Source organism: Salvelinus fontinalis, chromosome 5 (assembly GCF_029448725.1).
Source record: "Salvelinus fontinalis isolate EN_2023a chromosome 5, ASM2944872v1, whole genome shotgun sequence".
NCBI classification, from domain to species: Eukaryota; Metazoa; Chordata; class Actinopteri; order Salmoniformes; family Salmonidae; genus Salvelinus; species Salvelinus fontinalis.
Window position 1 is genome coordinate 50,805,566 of NC_074669.1, and position 25,981 is coordinate 50,831,546.

The window sequence follows — 25,981 nt, forward strand, 5'->3', positions numbered from 1 at the left end:
CCCTCAGTCATGCCCTGACCTACTCCACCATAGAAAATAAGGACTCTCTATGGTCAGGACGTGACAACAGAACAGTGCAGTGCTGCACAGTAGAGCCTTGTATCAGTGTATAAGCATCACATTGCAAAAAGATATGAATCATGGTTATTGATGCGTAAATCAAGACATTGCATTCAAGTAAAGTAGTACAGTACAGTAAGTAAAGTAGTACAGTATAGTAAGTAAAGTAGTACAGTAAGTAAAGTAGTACAGTATAGTAAGTAAAGTAGTACAGTATAGTAAGTAAAGTAGAACAGTACAGTAAGTAAAGTAGTACAGTATAGTAAGTAAGGTAATACAGTACAGTAAGTAAGTAAAGTACTACAGTACAGTAAGTAAAGTAGTATAGTACAGTAAGTAAAGTAGTATAGTACAGTAAGTAAAGTAGTACAGTAAAGTTCAGTACAGTGAAGAGCACATGGTCACATCTCCGGCCAACAGGATTCGTACCTGTCTGGGAGATACTATACTGTACCACCATGCCCCACAAAGTCACTTTGGGGGCTGCCTAAAAAAAGACAGTGGATGAATAATGATATGAATTCATAAAGATGTGTTCTCCCCTTATCAGAGGTTATTACAGGCTAATGAGAGTCAAACCACACTCGTGTCGGAGCCACTCTTTCCCTGTCCCCCTCCTGCCCTCAGTGAAATGAATATAAACTGCCTGCCTCGCTCCTTTTTTTCAGGAAGAGAAAAAAAAGAGCAAGGAAAAAAACATGGTAATGTCGAGTTTTGAACTGTTCAAACCCGTTAGCTAGCTAACGCCCGCTCAGTCAAAGGAGGAGACGTGTCGCACATTAACCTTCATGGGGTTTGGTTGCGGTTGCATGCTCGATTGATGCTGCTAATTGAAATGTAGAAGGCGAGGGGGGGTTGAGACTGACTCTGACCGGGGTCTTATTCGTCTTAACTATATTTCTCTTTGATGGAGAGCTGTTTTGTTGCTTGTTCCTCCCCTCCTTGTGTTTTAGTGGCGGTGGTGTTTGTTAAAAGCCGCCATGCGCATCTGATCTGCACCATAAAGCACCTCTATTGATCCCTGGTGAACTGTATCTATCCCCCTCTCTCTATCCTTCTCTCCATCCTCCTCTCCCCATTCTCTTCTCTCCCTCCTCTCCCTCTCCCCATCCACCTCTCCCCTCTCTCCATCCTCTCCCTTTCTCCTTCTCTTCCTCCCCACATTTCAGCAGAACGTACAGTACCAGTCAAAAGTTTGGACACACCTACTCATGCAAGGGTTTTTCCTTATTTTGTTTCTACATTGTAGAATAATAGTGATGACATCAAAACTATGAAGTAACACATGTAGAATCATGTACTGTAGTAACCAAAAAAGTGTTAAACAAATCAAAATATATTTTTATATTGAAGGTTCTTCAAAGTAGGCACCCTCTGCCTTGATGACAGCTTTGTACAGAGCAGAATGTACATATGAGGGAAAATACATAAAGAAAATAGAATATAGGATATATACTGTATGTTCCCATTTTTTACACGGCATCAGTCAACTAGACACAAAACATCTATAGCTGTGAGTGTAGGCCAGTATCAGTCCTGCTGTGTATGAAAAACTGTGTTAAACAGTTTGATTGGCTGGCCTAGTCATAGCCCATGTTTCCATGGTGTCTACTAGTTCCTTTTTTCATTCCCCTTCAAAAGGGCTGACCCCATTTAGTCGACTGGACGATTGTTTGGTCGATAGGCTGTTGGTCGACTGCGATTTTTTAGTTGAGCAGGGGCAAATATATTTGAAAACATTTAGGCCACATGCGACATCCACTGCGGATGTCGCGGGGATGGCACACCAGTATCACCAGTAGTACATTTACTGTTAACTACCATCATTTCTTATCTCCAATGTTTTCCGATCATTTCTGTTAATGCAATCAATATATCATTATTCACACTCTTACCCTTGTCATTGTAGGAGTGGACACGTGGTTTGCAGAGCCATAACCTAGCCTATACAAGTTTTGATTTATTTCATTCCATTTTGTTTGGAGCGCTCCTGTCAATCTTGAGTAAGGACACATTACGCATAGAAGTAGGCTTAGGCTACCTGGCCTGCGCGCAAATGTAGGCTTATAAATGTGCCCATTTGGGGATCTGATACTATTTCCGATTGTCTTAACTCACCATCCCTGTGGAGCTTCTCAAAGTAATTTTCTCTTTGCCTCAAACAACAAGTATACAAAGTCTATTTTGACATCCAATGAGAATGACAATAGTTCCTCGACGTGGCCTATTTGAAAAATATTTCTAGCTCTCTCCCTTTCGATAACAACTCAGCATCAAAGGGGGGGAAGATATTTCAAGCTCTGAGCCGGTGGAAACATCATAAAAAAAGGCCTACCTGATTACTTGCGCAAATAGCCCACAGCTGTGTCTGTCTCTCCAGAGCTCACTGGTGCTGGAAACTCTGAGGGCCCAGAATATTTTATAGAATGTTGCAAGTTTGCTAGCATCCAGCTTTGGCCCTTACTGAGTTAATAGTTGATACAATGTTTCAAGCTCCTTGCAGACAGGCCATGCATAGCCAATGTGACTTGAAATATATGTATGTTTCTCAGGATATTTTCTACCTGCAGGCTGCAATGTTTTTATTTGTTGGCTTTATGTAGGCTATTTTTACATATCGGCAATGACAATAGATGTTACTTCTAGATGTGTTAAATTTTCATTTAGATAGAATTTTGATCAAAGCATCAGACAAGCACAGTAGCCTACCTATAGTTGAGTTTATTCAGACATAGGGTGTGTCTATATATGGAAAAATACACTTACAAAATGTAGACCAATCGATTGGTCGAAAGAACAGACGACTCTCCGTTGACCAAGATTTTTTTTAGTCGGGGACAGCCCTACTCTTCTTTTTTTCCATGAGCATGGCGTTATTTCTATTTCAGTCTGTTGGATGACTGTCATTCATATTCCATTCACCCAGTTCAATCTAACATTGATAGATTTAGGCAACTACACATGGACAGACAGTGACACGTTCAATACCGCCTTGCGCGCTCTTGGCTGCATCTAGCTTATCTAGGGTGTAATGATTAGTCCAACAGTTGCAAACGAGAGTTTCTATTGGACTAATTCTGGTATTTTTATCCCTGTTTCGTTTGCTTCCGTTTAAGAAACGTTTTTCAACAGAATCGGCAGAATGAATACACCCCTGATCACACATAAACACAGTTCACTTTCATAGCAGCCAAGTTGTATTCCTTTTCACCTCTATGCACTCTCCTCCTCTCACCTTTTCCTTTCGCTTGTGGACTTTAATGAACAACACATAAGCTGTATGTGACCAGACGAAAAAACCTTTCCAAGCCAAACCGCAACACACAGCCTACATAATTGTCCCCATATTAGCTAAAGTAACGTCTTATCAACATAACTAATATAACTAATGTGTTAGTAAACCTGCTACAATCATGCAGTAACGTTACCGTGTATAGTTAGTAAGCAGTTACACCGGAGGCCCCGGTGGCAATAAATTCATAAAACCAAAAGCTTACCTGGACTTGGAAGAGTTCCAGTGCTGTGTTGGATAGTCATAGCCACCTAGCTAACATAGCATCCCTCTGTTTGAGTCGGGTGTTGAGTGACTAAACTAGCTAGCTGCATTTGCTAGCTAAGTAAGTGAAAAAAAATGACGAAATCTCTCTCTGTTTCTCTCTCTCTTCTCCTTCATTTTTGAAGAAATTCATTTGTTGAAAACTGTTCAACTATTGTCTTTCTCTCTCTAGTAGTCAACTACTCACCACATTTTATACACTGCAGTGCTAGCTATCTGTAGCTTATGGTTTCTGTACTAGATTTATTCTCTGATCCTTTGATTAGGTGGACAACATGTCAGTTCATGCCGCTAGAGTTCTGATAGGTTGGAGGACGTTCTCCGGAAATTGTCATAATTACTGTGTAAGTCTATGGAAGGAGGTGAGAACCAAGAGCCTCCTAGGTTTTGAATTGAAGTCACTGTACCAAGAAGAGGACGGAAGCTACTGTAGCTGTCCTCCGGCTACACCATGGTGCTACCCTACAGAGTGCTGTTGAGGTTACTTTAGACCTTCATTGCGAAACAGTGTGTTTTAATAAATTATTTGGGGACATAAATATATTTACTACAGTTCTATCTAAAAATGATAACTTTTTAAATGTTTTACAATTTTAATTGAGAAGAAATTCACTGAGGAGGATGGTCCTCCCCTTCCTCCTCTGAGGAGCCATCACTGGTGTATTTATGTGTGTGTGTGTGTGTGTGTGTGTGTGTGTGTGTGTGTGTGTGTGTGTGTGTGTGTGTGTGTGTGTGTGTGTGTACATTACGACCAACTCACCGGTCTCAGACAGCAGCTTGATAGACTCCAGAACGCGCTCGGTGTAAACGCCTGGCTCGTAGTTCTCCATCTCCGCGTTGATGATGTGAACAACGCGGGCCGCCCGGCCCCTGATGGCGCCCGCCGTGCGGTCCAGGGTGTCCACGTCACCCTCCTGCAGGGCGATCACGCACTTGTTCACGTCCTCCAGAATGTGGTTTTCTGTGGGGTAGAGATAAAGGGAGGCATGGTGTTCATTAGGCACAAACATGCTACATGGCATAGCTTAGTAACTTGAGGGACAACTGCTGCTTGATAAAAAAGAGAAAGCCCAGAAATCCATAAAACTCATTGCACAATCATTCTAACCCGTTCATTCATTGACATTATAGACAGTTGCAGAATGAGGTGGTAGTCTTTCAAAAGATTCTACCACAGCGTTTCCCAAACTCGGTCCTCGGAACCTCAAGTGGGGCACGTTTAGTTTTTCCCCCTAACGCTACACAGCTGATTCAAATGATCAAAGCTGGATTATTAGTCGATTATTGGGGAAAAAACCAAAAACGGTACCCCTTGGAGTTCCGTGGGACGTGTTTTGGAAACAATGTTCCCATAACAGTCACCTACACTGTGTGTGAACGTGTATGCCCATGTGTGTATGTGCTTACACGTCTGTGTGCATGCTCGCATGTGTGTGTCCTCTTTTGAAAAGCGAATCTTTTTGAACAACTTATCTTTGTCACCTCTGTGACCCAGACTACTGTAGCATTATTAACAAGCTCCATCAGAGGAACACAGCGAGTGGGTGACCCCGCCGCCACGAGGGTGTTGCTCAGATGAAAGGACTAAGCATGCATCCCAAATGGAACGAACTAACGAACGAACAAACGAACGAACGAACAAACGCACTCACTCACTCACTCACTCGAGAAAGCATGTTTTTTTGTCCTGGAACTGCGTCAATAGCCACTTACCCATTATGGCATACAAAGCTTAAATCCCGTAAAAGGACAGAATATTCTGTTCAACCGTTGTACTTCCTAATGACTAAATCACTTAATTATCATGGTCATCTGTATTAAATATATCACAGTCATCATCATTAGAAGCCATATAGGTATCTACAAGAAAGCTTTCTCCTTTCTCTAAATGGAAGCAGAAACGATGTTGGATAAATGCGTCTTTCAGTGGAAAAACACCTTACTTACCTATACATTGCACAAACACACTGACTCTACTTTATCGCGGGCTGTATGTATCAAGCGTCTCAGAGGAGGAGCGCTGACCTAGGATCAGGCCCCCCCCCTGTCCATGTAATCTTTTTCATTTGAAACGAAAAAGGTAAAACTGATTCTTAATCAACACTCCTAGTCTGAGTCATTTGATACATACGTCCCCAGGTGTCAAGAACTGTTATACAATAAACAGTTAGAATCCGAGAGACGATTATGTTGGTGGCAGTGGAGGCTGGTGGGAGAAGCTATAGGAGGACGGCTAATTGTTACGGCTGTACTGGAATTGTTGGAACAGTTTATTCCATTCCAGCCATTACAATCTGCCTGTCTTCCTATAGCTCCTCCCACCAGCCTCCTCTTGTTGGTGAGAGCTCAGTTGCAACTAGTATTAGTGTTAAAAAGCACTTAATTTTAACTGTGTACAACATTGTCAATATCTTCTAATCTTTCCCGATTCCATACCTGACACGGACAGGAAGTCATCCACGGAAGTGATATCATCGACGGCCTCAGTGAGGATGCGCACCTGCTTCTCCCATTGGTCCTTGAACACGTCCATGTTGTCCTGGGCAACCTTGCTCTGGGGCCGAGCAGCCAGGGTGAGGGCCGCGTTGATCACCTGGGGGGTAGAGAGTGAAGGTTGAGAGAAAAGGTGTTTATGTGTGTGTGTGTGTGTGTGTGTGTGTGTGTGTGTGTGTGTGTGTGTGTGTGTGTGTGTGTGTGTGTGTGTGTGTGTGTGTGTGTGTGTGTGTGTAGGACCACCTAAGTCAAGGGGGATCTCCAAATCCAGTCCTGGAGTGCTTACAATACAGGCCATGCAGGGTTTTATTCTAGCCCAGCACTAACACATCTAATGAAGATAATCATATAATCGTTCTCCTTTCCAGACTGAAGACCATGTTAAGTGGAATCATGTGTTTTCTTATTGTTGCTGGGCTGGAATATAACCGGGTGGCTTTCCAAGACTTCTGACTTCAAACCCCTGACCTAGACTAAAATACTGGTGTGGCTTCTAAGGAAACTCTGCATGACTAGCCATGACCACGACTGTACTTCAATGATGCACTTTATTGCTATATACATTAAGACTAATTAATAAGTAAAAAGCCTTGCATGAGCATTGGTACACCCGCTAGATAGAGTAGAGGGTGTGAAATGGACCGCATCAGCGGTACAGTAGGCTATAGCACAGTCTAGATCCCTTTCTGCAGTCAATTTCCTTAAGAACATTAAAGGGATAGTTCACCCAAATTGAAAATGGCATTAATGTCATTAGCCATTGTGCAGTCTATAGTCTACAGACAAGGTAAGACTTTGGTTTGGGGTAGGTCATTTTGTGTTGGGTGAACTATCCCTTTAAGGGAGGGGGTTCTCTGGGTACATTTCCAGCAGATTGAACAGCAGGATCGTTTGGAAAACTGGATGTCTTCATAGGAGAAGAAACATTGTTATTCCCAGGAATGAGAACTAATGATCTAACAGATAGACAATGTTTCAGTCCTGCATGTGTCCATTACATGGATAATATCCAGTTAATATATTCATATTTATTCAACAACGAATGGTAAAGCAATAGGCAGGGTGCCATTACTGATGTAGGCTTGTATGACTTAACCAATCAAGAAAATATATTTTTATTTGGTATATTTCAGTAATTTAGCAGATGCCTTTATCCAGAGTAACCATCTTAAGGTGAGACAACCAAAATTTCCCCCACAATTTTACCCCCATTTTTCTCCCCGATTTCAATCTTGTCTCATGGCTGCCAAAGGGCTCGGGAGAGGCAAAGAGGGAGTCATGCATCCTCCGAAACATGACCCGCCTAACCGCGCTCCTTAACACCCACCCGCACCAATGTGTCGGAGGAAACACCGTTCAACTGGCGACCGGAGTCAGCCTGCAGGCACCTGGCCCAACACAAGGAGGTGCTGTGGCGCGATGAGCCAAGTAAAGCCCCCCCCTGGCCAAACCCTCCCCTAACCCAGACGACGCTGGGCCAATATGCACCATCCTATGGGACTCCCGGCCACAGCCGGTTGTGGCACAGCCCGGGAATGAACCCGAATCTGTAGTAACGCCACTAGCACTAGATGCAGTGCCTTAGACTGCTGCGCCACTCAGCAGGCTCTGATAGTTTTCCCTTATTTTCTACTTACATTTGGTGCTGTCGATTCATCCAGAACGTTTTTTTTTATAAGTCCATTAGCTTGTTAAAGCTAGGAAAATAAAGAAAAAAATATATATATTTTAAGTCTTTGCTGAGGTACGTTGAGCACATATGCAATCCCTGCCTGTGTGGGATTGAATCCTGGACCCACCGGCCTTCTCACTATGTTCCATGCATCTTTCTACCATTTAATTTCTGTTTATATCAGAAAACAACTAAAATGTCTGTTATACCTGTTTAAATCAGGAAAAAACACACATTTAAAATTTTTTTCTAAAAGTACTCTTTGAATTTACAGTTTCTACTTTTAGCTCCATTAAGCCTTAAAGACTCTGCTAAAGAGTCTGATCAGGGTTCAGGGTTTGACAGCCACTAATGATGCCTGGAATCAAGTAAAGACAGTCATGTAGACAGTCATGTAATACACACTCATCTTACATAACCCTCAGTTTTTTGTTCTATCCCCCGTTTTCTTTTGTCTTTAACCCCCCTCTCAAACCGACCTCCTGTCAAAACACAAAATTCCAATAAGCACACACACACATCTGAGTCACCTTATTGTATGCACGTGGGAATAATGTGATTACTCTAAAGAAAAGACAAACTCGCACACTAGTCTTGCTAGTATCACTATTTTTTATTCAAGCTCACGTGTCGGCCTCTTTGGCCTTCGACAGGGCTTTTTCAAAATGTCATAACAGCCATCTATTTTGCCCCCACCTTTCTTTCTTTTTTCTTTCTTTGTGTCACTTATCCCTCTTCCCTCTATTGCTTAGCGCTTTTTCTATGTTGAGCCGTTGCCAAGCAGAAGCGACAGCTGGGAACTTAAAAATTGCAATCACCTTCCAAAGTTTTCTAATACTAGCCTTGACTCAGTGGAGGTCAGTTTATTAAAAAGTGGCTCTCTGTGGGTGTACTGTCGGCCCGGTGTGAGTCTTCGAGAGTCTTGCACCTTGAATGTTAAGAACTGCCCCTTCCCTTAATCCCTCCTTCCTCTCCTTTCTTCACTTCTGTTAGTGAGCACAGGGTCCCCTGTGAAAATGCCCCAACCCTTGGAAACAACCTATCGATTCCCACCTATTCCTCTGCCAGACATCCAGAGGAAGACTGCTCCGGGAAGCTAGAGCTCCCATCTGTATCTTTCTCCTATACCCTTCCCTCTCTCCTTCTCTTTCTCTCTGCGCTCCCTCTATCACTCCTCATCTCTTTCTGTGCTCCCCTCTTTCTGTCCTCTCTATCTTTTTCCCTCTCCCTCGCAGTCACTCTCTCTCTGCCCCCCTCTCTCTTTCTCCCTGCCCCCCCTCTCTCTCTCCCTGCCCCCCTCTCTCTCTCTCCCTGGCCCCCTCTCTCTCTCTCTCTGCCCCCCTCTCTCTCTCTCTGCCCCCCTCTCTCTCTCTCTGCCCCCCTCTCTCTCTCTCTGCCCCCCTCTCTCTCTCTCTGCCCCCCTCTCTCTCTCTCTCTCTGCCCTCTCTCTCTTTGTATGTTCCATTTCTCTTTCTTGTTACCCACACAGACACACACAGTACTAAGATGAGGAACGCTGCCTGTGCCCAATACAAAGTTGCCCTCCGGCAAAGTTTATACATTCCACTGATTCACATTCGTACTCAAGTTTTACTACTCCGTCTTGCTCACCATGTCCCAGCACTGTGTGGGTTTTCTTTTATCATTGTTAAAAAGTTGGTTTTAGAGTATAGTTATTCGGAGAGATATTTAATAATATACACTTATTCTCAATTCAATGGCACTTCCCAATGCACTCTCTTTCCAATGGAATGGCAACCAAATAACACAGTGTTTAAAAAAAACTCTCAAATGAATGTAAAACACCTCAACCGGGTACCTCCAATGGCTGGTGTTATTACCAGGGTCATGTTCAGTAGGGCGTAGCATCACAATCACATTTTGCAATGGAAAACAACAATTGCTTCAGGAAAAAAGTCCAGGTAGGTACCCTCCCCCTTTTCACTATGTTTCAAAATGTATTTTTTTTTCTCTCTCTACTGAACAAGATCTACGACACACAGCACAGTGAGGTGCTGCTTACCTGTGGGCAGAGGCTGTCGATCTGGGTGGCAGCCATGCGAACCAGCTTCACACCCTCCTCGTTGTTGGAGATGGAGCAGGCCAGGTTAGCCACCTATAACAAGAGGGAAGACACAAAGACTTAGCCACTTTTGAACAACTATAAGAGTCTAATAACTGCACCTACACCATTCTGGTCATTTGAATAAACAAGAGCAAATGAATAGCAGACAAATATCAAAACTTCATTAGGGTTGGCTAGTCTGTGTTTTTGGTAACGCGAATGACAAAATACACCGTTTTTGTCCTTTTTCATGTTCATTAGATGGCAACAAACGTCAGACAAAGCTCAGTTCTTCAAAACAGCTATGGAAGACTCTGCCTACTACAGGCTTGTTATCATATTCTTTCTCTCACGATGCACGTACCCTTGTTATTACTATTAGCGATGGTCTGTTGGCTTTCACCTGAAACCCAACACAATTTCCCCACTAACGCTCACACTGGTTAGCCTCTTATAATGTGTGCAGATAGTGATTCCTGAAGGAGGCTGTCTTCGCCACAGCCTTAACTCATGTCTGTAGCTATCTGTACCGGCGGCAGGGGATTTAATGCTTGGATAGGTAAGGCAATGTCGGGGCAAAATATGTACCGGGGTTTGCGCTTGCTCATCTGTTAGATTGGTATTTGTTATTCCCCTGCGTTGAGACCTGGTAAGTGCCCCACCCCCTCCATCCATCTCTTTCTCTCTCTGCGTTGCTCTATAATTTCCCCCAAAAATATGAAAATTATTCAGATCACATAAGGACTATAATGTGAGTTTTCCACTGGACTATCTCAAGGGCATATTTTTCTGAGAAAGAGGGAGAAATAAAGAAACTGAGAGAGAGAGAGAGAGAGAGAGAGAGAGAGAGAGAGAGAGAGAGAGAGAGAGAGAGAGAGAGAGAGAGAGAGAGGGAGAAATAAAGAAACTGAGAGAGAGAGAGAGAGATAAAGAAACTGAGAGAGAGAGAGAGAGAGAGAGAGAGAGAGAGAGAGAGAGAGAGAGAGAGAGAGAAACTGAGAGAGAGAGAGAGAGAAACTGAGAGAGAGAGAGAGAGAAACTGAGAGAGAGAGAGAGAGAGAGAGAAACTGAGAGAGAGAGAGAGAGAGAAACAGAGAGAGAGAGAGAGAGAGAAACAGAGAGAGAGAGAGAGAGAGAAACTGAGAGAGAGAGAGAGAGAGAAACTGAGAGAGAGAGAGAGAAATAAAGAAACTGAGAGAGAGAGAAATAAAGAAACTGAGAGAGAGAGAGAGAGAGAGAAATAAAGAAAATGAGAGAGAGAGAGAGAAATAAAGAAACTGAGAGAGAGAGAGAGAAATAAAGAAACAGAGAGAGAGAGAGAGAAATAAAGAAACAGAGAGAGAGAGAGAGAAATAAAGAAACAGAGAGAGAGAGAGAAATAAAGAAACAGAGAGAGAGAGAGAGAAATAAAGAAACAGAGAGAGAGAGAGAGAAATAAAGAAACAGAGAGAGAGAGAGAGAAATAAAGAAACAGAGAGAGAGAAATAAAGAAACAGAGAGAGAGAGAGAGAGAAATAAAGAAACAGAGAGAGAGAGAGAGCAGCTCTCTTCTATTCTACTGACAGCACTAGTGTTAAGATGGTGGCAGGGTGAGAGAATTCACTAAATTAACCCTTGTGAATGCCCTACCCCCTCCACCCCTCTCCTCTACCACCCTTTACTCCTTCCCTCTCTCTCTCCCTCTCTCTTCGCCTCTTTCATTTCTGAAAAATTGCGGATATTTGAATTACTCAAATCACAGACACTCTTACAATGAAAGGTGCTATCTAGAACCTAAAGGTGTTCTTCGACTGTCCTCATAGAGAACCCTTGTAAGAACCCTTTTTGGTTACAGGTCTCTTTTGGTTCCAAGTAGAACCCTTTTGGGTTCCATGTAAAACCTTTTCCACAGAGGGCTCTACATGGAACACAAAAAGGGTTCCACATGGAACCAAAAAGGCTTGTACCTAGAACCAAAAAGGGTTCTGCTACAGGGACAGCTGAAGAACCCGTTTGGTACCCTTTTTCTAAGAGTGTAAGGACTACAATGTGAATTTTACACTGGACTATCCCAAGGGCATATTTTTCTGAGAAGGGAGAAAGAATAAAACGGAGAAAAAAGAGAGAGAGATTGGGGAATAGAAAGAACAAGTCGACCAGCTTTCTTCTGTTCTACTGTGCTGACAGCACTACTGTTAAGACGGTGGCAGGGTGAGATACTGTACTCAATTAATCCAATTGCTGTATTACAAAACATCATTTCTCGGAAATGTCAGAAAGGTACATGGAGAACTCGACAATAATTGGCAAAAGAGTGGCGGCCATTGTGCCTAGGCCTTATACAATGGACTCCTTCCTTCCATCAGAACCAAATGGATAAGCCTAAATTGGCACCTGTAAGGTGGCACAGTCGTGTATATAACGAGTCTCAGTCATTAGTGGTGAAATACTGCCTTGAGGCTCATTACCGGAGATCCTGAGTGTGCCTAAATTATTAGCCCGGCTTATTGGTGCAAAAAGGCGTTTCATTGTACAATTAGGATGCCAGGTGGCCTTCCTGACGGAACACCTCTTCGGTTTAATTTACACCTGCCCATGTACAGAGGTATGCTCTCTTGCTCTTTCTCTCCTACAACTAAAGGTCGTCTCTCTCTTCTCCCTTCACTTCCCAACACGTCTTAGCGGTAATATCTCTTTCTCTCCTGCAACTAAAGGTAGTCTCTCTTCTCCCTTCACGTCTTAGCGGTAATATCTCTTTCTTTTCCTACAGCTAAAGGTCGTCTCTCTCTTCTCCCTTCACTTCCCAACACGTCTTAGCGGTAATATCTCTTTCTTTTCCTACAGCTAAAGGTAGTCTCTCTCGTGCCTACTTTCAGAAGTACCCTCTTTGTCTCTCAATCATGAATACAATCAGCCATGAATTCATTAACTATCTCTCTCTCTCTCTCTTTCCAACATCAAGAGGTAGGCATACTCTGTCATTGCACCTGCTGTGGATTCCCAATGTCTCCACTAGCTGGGAGGAGGAAGGGAAGAACCCTTTTCTTTTCTCTCTCTCTGAACACTATTTGCCCAGCTTACAGTAGTAATTTTAAAAAAAACAGACCAATTGAAGACAAAGTCAATCCACTACGTTGGGAGTTTCAGACACTCAGGCATGAGGCGACACACACACACACACACACACACACACACACACACACACACACACACACACACACACACACACACACATACACACACACACACACACACACTGCAGGCGCACCGTAAGCATGTCACACACATCACATTCTCTACCTCACTGTGTTTACTTTACACTGTTTCATTGTCATAACTGCCAAATTCTGCGTAATCAATCTAATGTTGCCCCAAAATGAATTAGGTTGGCAACACTTTGGGAATACGTTGAAGCTAAGCTAAAAAGACAGATGCCTGTTGGCGGCAGGTAGTGCCAAGGCGTATCAACGCTCCTTTAGCTCACACGACACTTTCTGAGGCAAATTGAGGTAAATCAAATCTGTGTTACAAGATCCTCGCTCAAGGCGCTGTGTCTCCCTTTACTAGTGACAGCTATGAGTGACTTGATGGATTGCACTCCTTTGTGTGAGGGAACGAACGCGTGTGTCTATACGCGTGCGTGTGTGTGTGTGTGTGTGTGTGTGTGTGTGTGTGTGTGTGTGTGTGTGTGTGTGTGTGTGTGTGTGTGTGTGATCGCGTCTTACGCGTCTTACGAGAACAACGTGTGTAAACAACGTTACAACAAACTAAACGCCTCACCTTTTTCATATTGGCAGAGAGTGTACTGTACCTTTGTACATAAATTAATCAGAACTCTGAACCATACCTCTCTGCACCATATCTCTGTACTATACCTCCAGTTAAACCGTACACAGAGTCTATAGAATATAAACGCCCCCCCCCCCCCCCCCCCCCCTTGGAGTTCTTCACTTTTTATCGTGTTACAAAGTGGGATTCAAATAGATTTAACGGTCATTTTAATTTGTCAACGATCTACACAAAATACTCCGTAATGTCAAAGTGGACGAAAAATCAGTTTTTTTTTTCTCTCAAGATGAATGAAAAATAAAATACTAATACACAGTACCTTGATTAGATAAGTATTCACCCCCCCCCCCCCCCCTGAGTAAATACATGTTAACAACACATGTGGCAGTGATTCCAGCTGGGAGTCTTATTGGATAAGTACGAGCTTTGCACCTATATATTGCAGTTACCACCATGCTTGAAAATAAGGAGGCAGTTACTCAGTGATGTGTTGTGTTGGATTGCCCCAAACATAAGGCGTTGCTTTTAGTCCAAAAGGTGTATTCCTTTCAGTATTACTTTAGTGTGTTGTTGCATATTGGATGACTGTTTTGGAATATTTGTATCCTGTGTATTTTTATTCTTCTTTTCACTCTGTCATTTAGAGCATTCTTGTGGAGTAACTACAATGTTGTTGATGCATCCTCTGTTTTCTCCCTTCACAGCCATTGAACTCTGGAGCTGTTTTAAAATCACCAATGGCCTCATGGTAACACCCCTAAGAAGTTTCCTCCCTGTCCTGCAGCTCAGTTCAGAAGGACGACTGTGTCTTTGATGTGTCTGGGTGGTTTACAGTATACATCAACCAAAGCAGAATTATTAACTTGACAATGCTTCAAGATATAGACTAAATTGCACTTTTAAACTGCATTAACTCAAATGGCATTTCTCAGACATGGTTTAAAATAGTCTCAGACTTGCCCTAATCTAGATTTTAAAAAGTCTGATTTCCAGAAGGATGATTAGAGTCAATCTAGATCTAAGTGAAGTCTTACATTAAACTTGGCCAGAGGCAGGTTTCAATGATGATCAAAGAGCACCACCAAGGCCAGACAGAAGGACCGTTATAGACAGGAACAACCCACTGATTTTGATGAAATCAATTCCTGTGACCGCTTCCGTAGGTACAAAGAAAAATGCAGCTGACATCATTTGTTTGCTTGAGCCAAGGCTTTCATCTGACTCTCTTAGGGGAAGGCCCATCCCTCCTTCCATACAAGCACTGATCACCTTGAGGTTGTTGGCATCTGGAACCTTCCGTTGTGAAACAGGAGATTTTTGTGTGATGCAAATTACGCGACTCTATGCAGAATAAACAATTACATCAAGTTCCCTGATGCTGCTGCCCGAGCCAACTACCAGGTAGAGTTCTGTGAATATGGGAACTTCTCTGGAGTCATTGGCTGTATAGATGAATGTCATATTCCCATCAAGTGGTCCACTACAGCAGGTGCTGAGAAGTAATACAACTGGTTCTCAATAAACGTACAAAGCGTGCGCACTACCCAATTTGCAGTTCACCGACATTGTTGCAACTCATGATTTTCCAAAACTCCTCTTCGTATGCTCAGCTTGCAGGAGGACAACGTAGTGAAATCATACTTGGTGACAGTGGGTATGCACAGAACGACTTCTTGTTCACCCCCCGATCTTCACGCAATAGGACCTGAACAACAACGATACAACCCAGCTCATATCCGTACCAGAAGTGGAGCGGAGTGCATGTTCGGTGTATGGAGGTGTTTCCAGTCTCTCAGAAACACATTGCACTTTCAACCACGATGCTGCGGTTGTCATAATTGCAACAGCAGCGCTTCACAGTTAACTCAAACCGCCATGGCTGCCCCCAGATCCTCACGCTGAAGACGAGGATGACCCAGATGCTCCCGCGGGGTCGGGGCAGACAATTTCAGAAATCGACAAGCCTGCTGAAGATGCTTTTGCTTTGCAGTACTCCTCACAACAAAGAAAGCTCAAGTGATTAAAGCAAACAATAGCCACGTAAGAAAAAAAAGGTTTTTAATTCACAAATGGAAGTATCAGGACCCCCAAACTCGTGCTGGTTCGAGAAGAACATTGGTACTGTGGCTGCTTCATGTTTCCCTCCTCCTTTATAGCCAACTCGACATGAAGGATGTGTATCTTCATTTCAGGCTCTTCTTTTAAATGCATTAGTCTGCGCTCATGACATTCCATGGCCAGTTTCTCATGCGCGCTCAGCCTCCTTGTCTTTGTCCTCTGGCCCGGGTCGGTGACACAATCTTCCCTCCTAGCTGCTGCAAATGTAGCAGGCTGACCTTCAACCTGTCTTATCTCCTCCGAGCCTCTAGAAAATGATTCAACTGCTGCATTAGAGACCATTACTTCTTCAAGAGTTGAGTTCATGACATCATTTTTTATTACGGGAGTTTATTAAGAGACGACTGACAACATTACATATTCCCTGCAGTCCGGAGATGGCAACTGTTGAATGAATGTGTCCGACCAAATGAGGATTGGAATGGTCCCCCAATCTGAAATGTTCAAATGGTCACCATCGGGGATACCTTCCAGGTGTTGCTGGCTATTAATGATCCCGGTTAACACGTCCCCCAGCTCATCTGTCTCTGGTCTTACTTGGGGGTCCGCCACCAGTCTCGTAACGCTCCCTACGAGCAACAGCATTTGTCTTCTTTGAGTAGGTTTTTATGTTTTTCCGCAGGACCTTAGAAAGACAAGACAAAATAGAAATAATATGAGCAATTATGTATGATATTGTGTGTGTAACATTTCTGTCACACAAATACATTTAGGCCCCACTGTATTGTGTTACAGAAGAAAATAAACATTTCAAAGTGACTCTGATTTGTAAAAGTGGGACAACAATAAATACAGTGTCTTACCTGAAATTGTTGTAGTGTCTTTTTGTTTGCTGTTTCATTTGAGTTGAATTCATTACATATGGTAGTCTTTTTCTTGTTTCTGTCGATGAATCACGCTACTTGTTCTCGATAATTGGGTTTTTTGACACAATTTACTTCAAGAGGGTTTTTTCAAAGTCACCGAAATTCTTTGAAGGTTTTCTTTTACCTCCGTCCATCGTTTGGTTCAGGTGACTTGCTCCAATTCCACACAATGCTCATGTATTAGTGCCCCATCCCTGTTTCTTTAAGCATCCTTAGGTCAGCACAAAGTGCACATCATTAATCTACACTGAACAAAATATAAACGCAACATGTAAAGTGTTAGTTCCATGTTTCATGAGCTAAAATAAAAGATCCCAGAAATGTTCCAAGCACGACAAGCTTATTTCTGTCATATTTTATGCACACATTTGTTTACAATTCGCTATAAGAGAGAATTTCTCTTTTGCCAAGATAATCCATCCACCTGACAGATGTGGCATATTAATAAGCTGATTAAACAGCATGATCATTACACAGGTGCACCTTGTGCTCAGGACAATAAAAGGCCACTCTAAAATGTGCAGTTTTGTCACAAAACACAATGTCTCAAGTTGAGGGAGCGTGCAATTGGCATGCTGACTGCAAGAATGTCCACCAGATGTAACGCTCGTCGTTGGAATGAGAAGAGGAGGACCAATGCGCAGCGTGGTAAGTATCCATTTTAATAAGAATACTTGAACAATGAACAAAAACAATAAACTGACAAACGACAGAGACAGTTCCGTATGGTGAAACATACACAGAAAATAACCACCCACAAAACACAAAGGAAAACAGGCTACCTAAATATGGCTCCCAATCAGAGACAACGACTGACACCTGCCTCTGATTGGGAACCATATTAGGCCAAACACAGAAATAGACAACCTAGACATAAAACATAGAATGCCCACCCACATCACACCCTGACCAAAACAAAACATAGAAACATGCAAAGCAAACTATGGTCAGGGCGTGACACCAGAGCTGTTGCCAGAGAATTTAATGTTAATTTCTCTACCATACGCAGTACGTCCAACCGACCTCACAACCGTAGACCATGTGTATGGCATCGTGTCGGCAAGCGCTTTTCTGATGTCAACGTTGTGAACATGGTGGCAGTGGGGTTATGGTATGGGCAGGCATAAACTACAGACAACGAACACAATTGCATTTTATCGATGGCAATTTGAATGCACAAAAATACCCATGACAAGATCCTGAGGGTCATTGTGAGGCCCATTTTAAGGTATCTGTGACGAACAGATTAATATATGCAATCCCAGTGATGTGAAATCCATAGATTAGGGTCTAATTCGTTTATTTCAGTTGACTGATTTCCTCATATGAACTGTAACTCAGTAAAATCCATTAAATTGTTGCGTTTATATTTTTGTTCATCATAATTAGGCTTCACAGAAATTAACTGCTGAGTCCTTACTAACTAGTTCATCTGGTCTGGAACTCCCTAGTCTTGGTCTGGGACTCTAGTCTAGAACTAAATTAATCTGAAGTTAAGCAACGTCTCAGAAAGACATTTTTTTAATCTGGTTTAATGTAAGTAGAATTAGACTAGTCAGTCCAGATTTAAATTAAACTCTGTCTGGTAAACCGGCCCATTATGTGATTTGATAAGACACATTTTACTTCTAAACTAATTTAGGATTGCTTAAATAAAGCGGGTGTTTTAGTTATAAAAAAAGTATTAATTTGTACACATTTGTTGAATTTTCTTTTCACTTTGACATTATGGAGTATTTTGTGTAGATCAATGACAAAAAATTACAATTAAATCTATTTCATTCCCACTTTGTAACACAACAAAATGTAATAATAGGTTCAAGGAGGTGTTGACTTTCTGTAGGCGGATGATTCTGGAACTTTGGGCACTTTGGCCGTGCAAACTTTCAGAAATGAAAACTTATTCAAACACCATTTGACCAGTATTGTACTTGTCTTTGATTTGTCTCGAAACTATATCTGATAATGGCTGCGATCGTACTATTCAGGAATGTATATATTTGTGTCATTTTTCCCAGACAGCCATAAGCAAATGTAATTTCCATCACGTAATTAAACATCCATTTTAGTTTAAAAGTAATTATCATACAATGTATTTATTACAGATTTCTTATACATTTGTACATGAACTTGTATTGAATATTATATTAAGTGATTTTTAAGGTTTTCCAAATATTATTAATTCATTACGACGCCTGAATGTATAAACTTGCCTTGGTGACAGCTGAACACATTTATTTATCATGAAAAATAAGATATTTCTACCTAACCTTTTTGTGAGATTATGATAACAACCATATGATTTCCATATCTAAAACAAATAAATGTATGTAAATTATACATAATATACTAATTTACCTCAAAAATATGGGTTGTGATGGAAATGACAAGGTGTGGTGGAAATGACAAGGTGTGGTGGAAATGACAAGGTGTGGTGGAAATGACATCTATGTAAAAAAAAAAAAAAAACATATGAAAACTATTTTAATGCAAACATTTTGAACAACCGTTGTTAAAAATGTCATTCATTTAAGACAAAGTAACATTCCAAAACACTGGAACTAGCACCTTTTCAACATGAGAAAAATGTGTTGTCCTTGACTATACTTAGATGCTACAAATATAAATTCTAGCACATATAGAGAGGGAAGAGTTAATTGAGAGCTACACATGTTTTATTTAATGATGATTTCAAGCCCTGCTTTGTATGTACTGTATAGTGAGTTTCCAAGTGTATCTAAGGCTTAGAAAGCGAGCTAAGTTCCTCCCAGACCAAGGCATGCAAGTCCATGTGCCTTTTAGTCACTGGATGGGGTTCAGGGACAAGTCTAAGCACATGCCTTGGTTTGTACCATATGATGTCGTCTCTGATTGGCCCAAAAAGAAACGGTTGGGGCCAACGCGACTCATGGTTTTCACAAAAGCACCACTCTGCGCTTGAACGTCTTGCACCATACCAGGGTAAACGTTCTCCCTTCTCTTTTTTCTTCCAGTATCTCTCCCTGTCTTTTTGCAGATGTTCCTGGTATCATATAGGATCATTTTTTCTTTTGTTTCTATATGTCTGTGATCTCTGTGCTGTTTTATGTGGCATCTTCAAAAAATAAAGACAAATACTACTTTGTTTTCAACTTGTCCACCTTGGAGCATTTTCGAGATTAAATTAATTTAAACATGATTAAATAAGCCTAAAGTTTGAAAAACAGTGAAGTAAAAACAAATAAGATAATGGATTTGTGTCATTTCCACCACTTTGTCATTTCCACCACACTTTGTGATGGAAATTACTGTGATGGAAATGACACTCTATAGTTTCTGGAGAAAATTGACAGACTGCTTAGCATGCTTTGGTTAGTATTACAGCTAGCATATCGTTTACACTAAATAAATAAAATATTTTAAAACATTCAAAAGTTCTAACACAAATTAAATACAGTTTACCCTGTTTGGAAATTACTGACAATTAAAACATTCTCTACACATGCAATATTACCAAAAAAAAAATGTCAACTTCTAGACATCACACCTGGAAGAACTGTCCACTGCAGCCATGTGTTTCAGTGTCACAATATGTTTCCATGGTAACTAAATTAACATTCTCTTGGAAAAACTTTATTAAATGAGGAATTTGTCCTCAGTGGTGGAAATGACACCACTCCCAAAGGACAGGTATATTTTGTGTAAAAAACAATATAAAGGGCATATTCACAATAAATATTGATATAGATTTTATTTAATTGATTCTTTCTGTAGTACATAACATTATATAATGTGTAATTATTATTGTTTTCTCATAGAAAAATAGTAGAAGCTTAAAAGTCTGGGTCAGGGACAAGTGCAAAATAGTGAAATTGAGGTATAAAATACTTGATAGACAGGTGTTTATAAACATATAGGGTGATTCCAGTGTGAACTTAACATACAAATATCTGTATTTGTTTTATTTTTTATAAAATCTCCAAAATTGACCCGACGACATAGAAGTGCCCGTAGTTGCAGAATCACCCAGGCACTGCAGTTGACCCATCTGAGGCCGTGGGCCAGAGGCTCTTCCAAATGCTGGCGCTGTATGTCCTGCCTGTTTCTGCCTCTGTTTCTCTCTCTCTGTCTCTCTGTTTCTCTCTCTCTCTCTCTCTGTCTCTGTCTCTCTCTGCGACCCAAAACACTGCGAGCTGGACCCGGGCAACACGCCATATCCGGCAAAAACAAATAATTACAATTATCTAAATAAGTGAGTGTGTGAGGGAGAAAGACAGAGAGAAATATAGATAACTATTGATGTTGTCCTTTTACTTAGGCTCTGATAATCACTTCGATTCTAATTTGACGAAGGCTCCCTTCCCTGCATGCAGTCGGGAATCTACATTGTGGGTATTCTCGCGTACGCTGTATCAATACCACAGAAGCCTACTCAGTACACTACTAAATGCCTAAGAGCATGCTTTTGTAGCACTGCTATCAAAACCTAAGCATGGAAGGTGATACCTCATTGGAACTCGTATTGTGATCAAGCTAAGCAACTAACGTGTGCAGACACATATTCACAAAGCATCTCAGCTTAGCAGTGCCGATCTAGGATCAACTATGCCTTTTAAGCATTAAGAATAACAGGGAGGACCGGCGCTCTAGTGATGGGATGAGTAATTGATTGCTTGAGTACTAGAACGGACGTCAAATCTTAATCTTTAACAAGAGATCCATTTTTTTTCCCCAAATACAGTGAAACTATTTGATGGAATGTTCTTTGTGGTTGCCCGAACGGCAAAGTAGAATGTTATCTTGAAGAAAACGTTCATTTGCTTAGACTCGAGCGTTCCATTTGCACAACAAAAAAGAAACCAAGCCAAGCATCACATTGTTTTTCTCCTTAAAATCTCTTTCCCCTCTGTTTCTCAATTGCGTTCCGACCGCTCCCTCCACACAAGCGTGCTGAGTGCACACACAAGCTCCTGCTAGGTCTACAGAAATAAATTACCATAAAAAAAGTATCTAAGTGATGGGATACACAAGCTACATTCCTTGGCAAATGACAACAGTTTTATCACAAATTCAAAATGGACTGGTTGATTGAAGTAGGAAATAGATGTGTTCCAACAACGAGCTGTAGTTTTGAAAATAATTGTGTCCCGTCTATTTTCCACTTAAGCTATTTAGAATTGGTTGGCCTAGGTTACAACCCACCCTAAACACAGACAGGTTCCTCACTGTAAATATGCAAAAGCATTAGTTTGATAAAGACAAAAAAGCGTATTTTCATCAGAAACTGTCACACCCTGACCGTAGAGATCCCTTTTATGTCTCTGTTTTGGTTGGTCAGGGCGTGAGTTTGGGTGGGCATTCTATGTCTGGTGTTCTATGTTGTCCTTGTTTTTGTATTTGTATGTGTTTGGCCTGGTATGGTTCTCAGAGGCGGCTGTCTATCGTTGTCCTAGTTAAAAACGTTGCCAGTCTGAAGTGATGCACATCAATATATATATATATATATTTTTTTTTTACTATAAAATAGGTATCTCGTCTGTGATAAGGGCTTGGGAAATAAGAGCGTCTTGTCTGCTAAATGAACAAAACAAGGCTATGCCATTGCACAGCCGTAGGCTTCTATGCAAGCGCCACTGCTGAGGTTACTGCCTTTTTTGAAGATTGTGTTCCACGATATAATAACCAGTTGATATTACGGTTTAAATAAAGGTATCTTAAATGGCACTTGCTTTTTTATTGACTGAATATTTATGGGGCAATTGGGATTTGTTATCTGTAATGGTTGTAATAAATTAGGCATCGTTTTGATCTGTTGGCATATTGATAAATACTCACATATTTTTGTCCAGTGTGGGACTTTTTTTTTGGGGGGGGGGGGGGGGGGGGGGTCTGCGGAAAACACCCAAAAATGTGGTACTCAAAATGTCAAATTCTCATCCTTACAGCACTCCTGGTTAAATCAGCACTAAGTACTTATTTTGGAAGCTCAAATGGGGCCTCCACACAGGGGCAGTGCCCAGAGAAGTAACCCAGGATCTGTATCTCTTTTCCCCCTTTCAGCCAGCCTGGCCCTTGTCTCCTCCACCCCACCCGGCCTCCAATCCCTAGCCCTGCAAGGGGGGCAGATAAATCACACATCTCCTCTCCCTCGCTCTCTGGAACAATTAATGGACTTCCTGCCAGCCAAGGTCATGGGCTAAAGCAGGACTCAGAGCCCCGGGCTGGAGGGAGGAGGCAGGACGTGAGGAAAGAAAGGAGGAGGGAGAGAGGTAGGGGGGGAGAAGAGGGTGACGTTGAGTTATGTCACCCCAAACGGAGGCACTCTGTTCTATTAAAAGACCTTCTACTAGACGTTTACTTGTTGAAGGGTGGGCTGGGAGCGTGGGTCCAGGGGGTTAGTGGCAGGGGGTCTGTCCCTACCCTGTAAACACACACACACACAATCTCAGAATCCTGATAAATCTCCCTGTCAACACGAATGGAGGGTGAACACTCGACGAGAGAATAGTACAGTATACAACATACAACCTGCTAAGTGCAACCAAAGCACCACCCCCACCCCCCTCCACCTCTCTCTCCCCCCTTTACCCACCCGTGGAGAGGGGGAGAGATTAAATACTTCTGGGCCTCCACCCTGGAGAGATGGCAGCTAGTGTTTGTTAAAGTAATGTGGTGTCGAGTCCCTCTGGTAGCCTTGTGCACGATAGGCTGGTGAGCAGAGAGGTGGAGATGTTAAAGGTTAAAGGTTAATGAGGATTAAGGTGTCGGTCAAGATTGCGTGAGGTTCACATTCAGATCTCTCAAATAGCGTAAGGGATGTCTTCATATATTCTTAATATTAATATTTCATATTAATTAATAATAGTATTTATATATTTCCATTACAAAAGCTAGCGGGTCAATGCAGTGACGGCAGAACTAGTGTAATCAAGTTAGTATGAGGTCTGCTAGTGTTTAAGTCACCCCAACTCAGTTTCTTTTCGTGACTTAGACGGTTATGTTTTACATTATAGTCTTGTTCTAAGGGATATGCCCTGCGGTGCAGACAGTGCTAGTTTTCTTGTCTAGTCTGTTCTCTCTAAAGAAATGTTTGCTTTCTTGGAAAGCTGTGTGTGCTATTATATTACACAATATCAGTACTTGTTGCATTGACAACTAAGTCCTGTCATCAAGTGATTTCAGTCGTATGGCTGTGGATTGAAAGCATTGTTTGAATGGAATGTTGGCATATTGAGAGTCGCATAGTGCGGCGCACAATTGGCCCAGCGTCGTCCAGGTTTGGCCGGTGTAGGTCGTCCTTGTAAATAAGAATTTGTTCTTAACTGGTCTGCCTAGTTAAATAAAAAGGTTCAATATTGGCAGTTCATTTGACAAATGAATGGCTGGCTGGCTAACAAACAGTGCTGATAAACTCTTCAAATTCATTATTTTACACAATAATTATCACAGCACTGGAAAATCATGGTTGACCAACTGCCTGACCAAAATGGCTGACCGTTATCCCATAATAAGAAGGTTCATGTCCATTCCAGTATCCAAATACCATATGTTATGGTTATCTCAGTCTTTTTGCTATCAATCCAGCTGTCCAACATCGCTTACACACACACACACACACACACACTAGAGTCATGAGAGCCACCAGCCCAGAGGCCAATCCTCTTCAACTACACTGCACTAGAGCTCGGATGTCATCATCCACTCTTCTCTTCCTAAATATCTCACTTGTCTTTTATTCCATTTCTTCCAACTCTGTGAGACTGACTAGTCTGAGAGTTGAATAAGGTGAGGGGCTGGACTTAGACTCTTTGAACTGCACCATCCATGGCTGTGTGGCTGTAGCTATAGTGACTGTTGTGCTCTTCCTCCCTCCCTCCCTCCCTCCCTGAGACAAAGCGGGCCCAAATAGTGCCTGACTGTAATACACTAAGGACCCAGTTCCTAAATCACAATGACAATGAGCTTAAAGCCACTCTCTCCTAGGTGAAGGGATGACTAATTCAGGGGGGAAGGACTGGGGTGGGGAGATACACTCCTCTACACACTCAGGGGAGTGGGTTCGATACCCTCACACACAAAAATACACACACAAACGCGCACACACACACATGCATGTGCAGGAACACACACGTACACACATATACTTTGGCTAATCAGGGTGGGCATTGAGGCTTTCTTCCAAGTTCGAAAAACACACACGCGCTCCACCTCAACAAACTGAGTCACTAAGACGCTTATTCCCTGGGAAACCTGTGGTTTTGGACACAAAGACACACACATACACACGTGGCGCCGTCATTAATTCCTCTAAATGGTAAACAGAAGTCTGCAACAAAGGACTAAGCCAATAAACAGTGTGCAAACGACCGAGGCTGTGCCGGTTTCTCTTGAGTCTTTTTTAAACGTCAGAAAGCTCCTTGCATCGCTTTAACTCGTGTCAACAAGTGGATGGCAAGTGTGTAGAATGACTCATGGCGGTTGGTAGTGTGTGTGTAATAAATAATTATACATTATATTTATATAGCGGACCCAAAGTCGCAAGTGTGTGCATGCACATGTCTGTGTGTGTCCACTCCCCTAGCCGGCCTGTGTAAGCCTCTCTAACCTCTATGCCCTGACCGTGCTAGGTCACCTAGCTTCCAGCCAGAGATGTATTATTATATTTCTTATCTATTGCTGCAGTGCAAACAAATCATACCAGCCCTCCTCTCAGCAGAGAACCGAGCCACGCCACAGAAAATAGATCCAATCCCCTGCGCGGTTGTCAAGGAGACAATGCAACGTTGCGGTACTCGTTGTATGTTGTTCTTCAAAGGCTTCCTGGAGTTTTTGGATTGAAATAACCTCTTGTGAGACACTTGACTAGCTACTGAGTCGCGTACCACCCCTCACAACGAACAGGAAATAGTTTTGGAACCATTCACTAAGTAGATCTCTCTCGAACATGTTTTGTTTTTTTACTGAGAAAGAAAGACACTGTGGTGAATGTTGCTATTCAAATCACCCACACTGGAATCAATATGCAATCTGGGCCGATATCTATTGTGTTGGTCCAACTGCGAAACACTCATTGGAGCCACGAGACGACTCTACATAAGAGCTGTGGAGAGGAAATGTACAGCATGGCCATTATGGCTACAGTTCATCACTACTGGTGCACAGCTACATAGCCTATCCATAGGCATACAGGTACTTTTTGGGAAACTGTCTCTCATGTTGGCTCCAAACGTCCCATGGCAATGGCTGAATATTGTATGACACCGCATTTTCCTATATAGTGCATTACTTTTTTTTACCAGAGCTATAGCTATTGACGCCAATATGGCGCCCCATGAAATTACATATCTCTGTGTATGGTTCTGGTGCACACCACAGGCCTGTATACGGCTTTGACGAACAGAGCC

General features: G+C 42.2%; 1 protein-coding gene across 1 annotated transcript in view; it reads right to left on the reverse strand.

The window, feature by feature from the left end:
• LOC129855793 (catenin alpha-2-like) overlaps positions 1–25,981 on the reverse strand; it is a 515,406-nt gene that overhangs the window by 54,091 nt on the left and 435,334 nt on the right. Inside the window, exons 8-10 of the mRNA XM_055923816.1 lie at positions 9,805–9,897; positions 6,053–6,209; positions 4,377–4,577 (exon numbers count right to left, since the gene is read on the reverse strand). Coding sequence (XP_055779791.1) covers positions 4,377–4,577; positions 6,053–6,209; positions 9,805–9,897 — 451 coding nt within the window. The remainder of the gene's footprint in view (positions 1–4,376; positions 4,578–6,052; positions 6,210–9,804; positions 9,898–25,981) is intronic.